At 57.6% G+C, this 3828-nt stretch overlaps 1 protein-coding gene across 1 annotated transcript in view; it reads left to right on the top strand.

Annotated features, from left to right (window-relative positions):
* Window positions 1-934: 934 nt before the first annotated feature.
* CDH4 (cadherin 4) overlaps window positions 935-3828 on the top strand; it is a 661165-nt gene continuing 658271 nt past the window's right edge. Inside the window, exons 1-3 of the mRNA XM_023741423.1 lie at window positions 935-948; window positions 1179-1332; window positions 1612-1723. Coding sequence (XP_023597191.1) covers window positions 935-948; window positions 1179-1332; window positions 1612-1723 — 280 coding nt within the window. The remainder of the gene's footprint in view (window positions 949-1178; window positions 1333-1611; window positions 1724-3828) is intronic.

Here is a 3828-nt window from a genome sequence, read left to right as displayed (position 1 = left end):
GGATCGTCGGGCACCCTGGCGCCGAGAATCCCGCCGCGCGGGCAGGAGCGAGAGTACCCTGGGGACCCTGGGCTCGGAGGGCGGTCGGTGGAGTCAGCACAGGGCGGGTGCGGGCCCGCGTGCGGCCGGGAGCGCGGACCTGCGTCCGCTCTCTGCCTGCGGAGCCTGGGAGCCGCGTCCGAGCGCGGCTCTGTGCTTCGCGGGGTGCAGGGTCCGTGAGGGCACGGTGCAGGCGGCTCTGGGGCGCCGCTGGGCGGAGGCGGAGGGCGGCAAGAGTTGCAGGCACCCCCTCTCGTGGCCGATTGGCCTCGCTGCCTCCTCTCAGGCCGCGCGTTGGAAACCTCGTAAATAAACAAGTGCCGGCGCCTACCGCTGCGAGGCCGCGGGGCGCCAGGTGCCCAGAGCGCACGCCCCGGAGCGGCCGAAACTTTGCTGCTGAGTGGAGCCTCCCCCGGGCTTTGGGGCTGTTTGGAGCTTCGTTCCCGAACAGAAACCGCGGTCGGGAGCTTGTCTCACGGCCTGATGCCGCGCCCCGCGCCTCCGCCTCTTGGGGCTTTGGCTGGAGGGAGCCCGCGCCTCTGCTGGCGTCCGGGGCCAAATCTGCGGGCTCCAGGCGGCCTCCGGAGCCCAAGCTAGGCGCCGGGCTGGAGCAGGCGGAGGCGGCGGGCAGGCGCGCTCGCTCAGCTCCCGTGGGCTGGCTTCCCTGATGCATATGCAGCTTCTCCCTCCACCCACACCCCCCTTGCCTTTGCGCTCACTTCCCGCAGCCAGAGAGGGGGCCTTTAGCCCACCTCTCGGCCTCTCCGCCCCTGCCCTCCCCATGCCATGGGCGCTGGGCTTCCTGGCTGGGCAGGAAAGCCAGGAGCTCTGAGGACAAGAGGAGGCTGCCCCCCTCTCCATCAACTAGCGGAGCGCTCGCCCGATTGGGCTGGAGATGGGGGCTCAAGGGTGAGCAACTGTTGGAGGAAGTGGGGGGGTGGAGTGTGGAGCCGCCCACTCCTCCTTAACCCTTGCCGCCTTGCAGCTCCCCTCACACAGCCGTCTCTGCCCGGCTCTGAGCTGAGTCCTGGAGAATCGCCTTTGTCGCACTCCTCCCCTTCCCCCCCACCCCTGACCTGCAGAGAAGGGGCTTAAGAAGCCCCCTAGTCCACCTCACCCAAGTGCACCAGGGCCCAAAGGGTGAACTGGCTGTGCCAGCAAAGCCGGCTGCAGAGTGCCCTGCCCCAGCTCTGGATTGGCCCAGAGAGTCCAGAGTCCTTCAGTGGCTGTGGCTGGATCCCCTGCAGGCTGCCTTTTGGACACTTCTCTGTCCTGGCCTGCTGCCTGGTGCCAGTAAGGCGGGCAGGCCCCTGCCGGGCTGTCAGTCAGCTCTTCACTGTCCACCCAACCTCCCTCCGTCAGCCCCTCCGGAAGCTGATTCCAGTCTGGGAATGCCACTTCACGTCCCCGAGCCCCAGAGGGAGAGGCATGGCACACGTCCGTCGGGGTGGACACTGGCTCTTGGTGCTCTGTCGTTGTGAGGCCTGGCACGCAGCAGACGTTCAGCAAGCATCAGCCGGCTGCATTTCTGTGAACTTAAACTTCTGTTGACCCACTTCCTTCTCCTCTCAGGCCCACAGTGGGGATCTTACAGCCAGAGAGACCTGTAAGGCTGGGTTCTCTGAAGAAGACTACACAGCGTTGATCTCCCAGAATATTCTGGAAGGAGAGAAGCTCCTCAAAGGTAGGGGGCCGTGGGGGGAGGGAGTGAATTACATAGCACACTCTTGATTGGGAAGAGCATTCAGATTGCAGAGCCAAGGCTTAGCTGGTCTTCTCAGGGTGGCCGTGTGGTTAAGAGGTGCAAATTACCCTTCCTAAAAGGCATTTTGCTTCACAGGTGAATGATTCAGAATCCCTGTCATTTTTGTGTGAGGTGAATCATTTCCTGGGCAACAAATTGGAATTCGGATGTAACGTCACCCAAATAATGTGGAGAGAGACTGTCTTACCAAGTGTTTTTATGTATGAAGTTCTGGATCCCTAAGTTATTCCTGCTTTGAAATGCACGCAAAAGCAGACGATGTTGTTGGAAATGCGGTAAATAAGCCCACAGACGTTCTGTTCACAAACGTGGCATTCGTTTTCATTACTGCCCCACCGACAACAGGAAAACACATGTGCAGAAGGGAGCTACCAATTAGCTTGATGGTAATTGCAGGATTATATCCACATTTGTGCTGGGGAAGTGGAAGATGGCTTCAAAACTCGAGCGACAATAGATCATCCTGCGTATTGATCTGTTTCCCTTTCAAGACAAACTCATTAAACTTTATATTTGCATGGGAGGGGAAATAAATCAGTTTTTCCTTTGCTAACACCTCGACTGTGCTATCCTTCTGGCATCGGTTCCCCAGAAGTGGCAGCCTTTGCGGGGATTTCAAAGCCATGGAGGGAGCGGACTTTAAATAAAGTATCAAAGCTAAATTTCAGCATTCTCAACTAAATAATCGTCCAGCTGCTGACTTTTCCCAAGTTGTGTTCTCTAGCTCTTAGCACTTTGTGAGGGGTGGAGTAGGATTTTCCCCCAGAACTGACAGCGTTTGGGGTGGATGTGTGTGTGCACATATATGTGTGTGTGTACACGTGTAAGTGCACGTGTGTGCATACATGTGCACGTGTCTGAATGTGTATGTGTACGTGCGTACATGCATATAAGTGTGTGCATGCATGCATATGTGTGTACATGCATATAAGTGCGTGCATACATGCATATGTGTGTGCATGCATATGTGTGTGTGCATACAGGTGTGTGCATGCATGTGCATATACATGCCCACGCACCTGTACACTCTCTCACACGCTTACATAGTGACGTCCCTTTTTACGTCCTCAGCCTTCGAGACAGCGTGTTGGCTTCTTTGTTTCCAGTTCTGCGGGTCGTAATTTCTATCTTACACGGACTCCAGCCTCCCTCCCTGACTTCTCGTTGTCTGTGCTGACTGCTGAAGCAGCTGTGTGCTGGTATTGACTCATTGATCACACACATGCACACACCCCTAGGCGGTTGGCCTGGAAGCAGAGTGAATACGTGTGTGAATGCTGTATGAGCTGGCACAGAGAGTGAGGTTCTCAAAAGGTACTCCAGGAACTGCACTGTTAGGTTCTTCAGGGGATGGGGGGAGTACACAGTCCTTGGGCTGCTGGGATACCTGTGTGTCTTGGAGGCACCTGGGGGTGGTAGGGCCCCAATGCAGGACGGCTGTGGGCACGTCCTGAACCCTCCCCTGTCCTTCTGAGGCTGGTTTCCCTGCGTCTGTGGCGGGGACATTAAACTTGGCATATCTGGGGACATCCGTGTCATTCTGGAATTTAAAGGGAAAAAAATCCTCTATTTTAGTAATAACCAATATTGCCTGCTCCAGAATAGAATGGAAACCCGCCTGCAGTATCTCCTCTCTGGGTGAGGGGCTCAGTGGGCTGCCCTCCGGTCCTGCAGGTCGGGGTTAAACTGCGCCCTGCTTTGGGCTCCCGTGTGGGGAGCTTCCGGAGACACCTTGATTACTGGCCCGGTGCTGGCCAGCCCATGAGCCCAGGTGCTTCACAGTGGGGGACAGAGGTGAACTCAGAGTGGCTCAGGGGCTTTGGAGACACGCGACTCATTCTCTGAGCGCTTATTTATACACGAGGTGAGCACTAGCCTGCCCTGACTCGGGAGATTGCTGTGTCTCCAAGCCTCGGGGAACCCTGCGTCCTGTCCTCCACGGAGTGGGACTGTGGTCCCATTGCTTCTGCAGCGCCTGGCTCTGCTCCCCGCCACCGATCTCTTCTCATGGCTCTCCTCCTCCT

The sequence above is a fragment of the Trichechus manatus genome, unplaced genomic scaffold (genome assembly GCF_000243295.1).
Source record: "Trichechus manatus latirostris isolate Lorelei unplaced genomic scaffold, TriManLat1.0 scaffold00008, whole genome shotgun sequence".
In the NCBI taxonomy this organism is placed as follows: Eukaryota; Metazoa; Chordata; class Mammalia; order Sirenia; family Trichechidae; genus Trichechus; species Trichechus manatus.
Note: the sequence above shows the minus strand (reverse complement) of the source record. Positions and strands in the feature narration are given on the sequence as shown.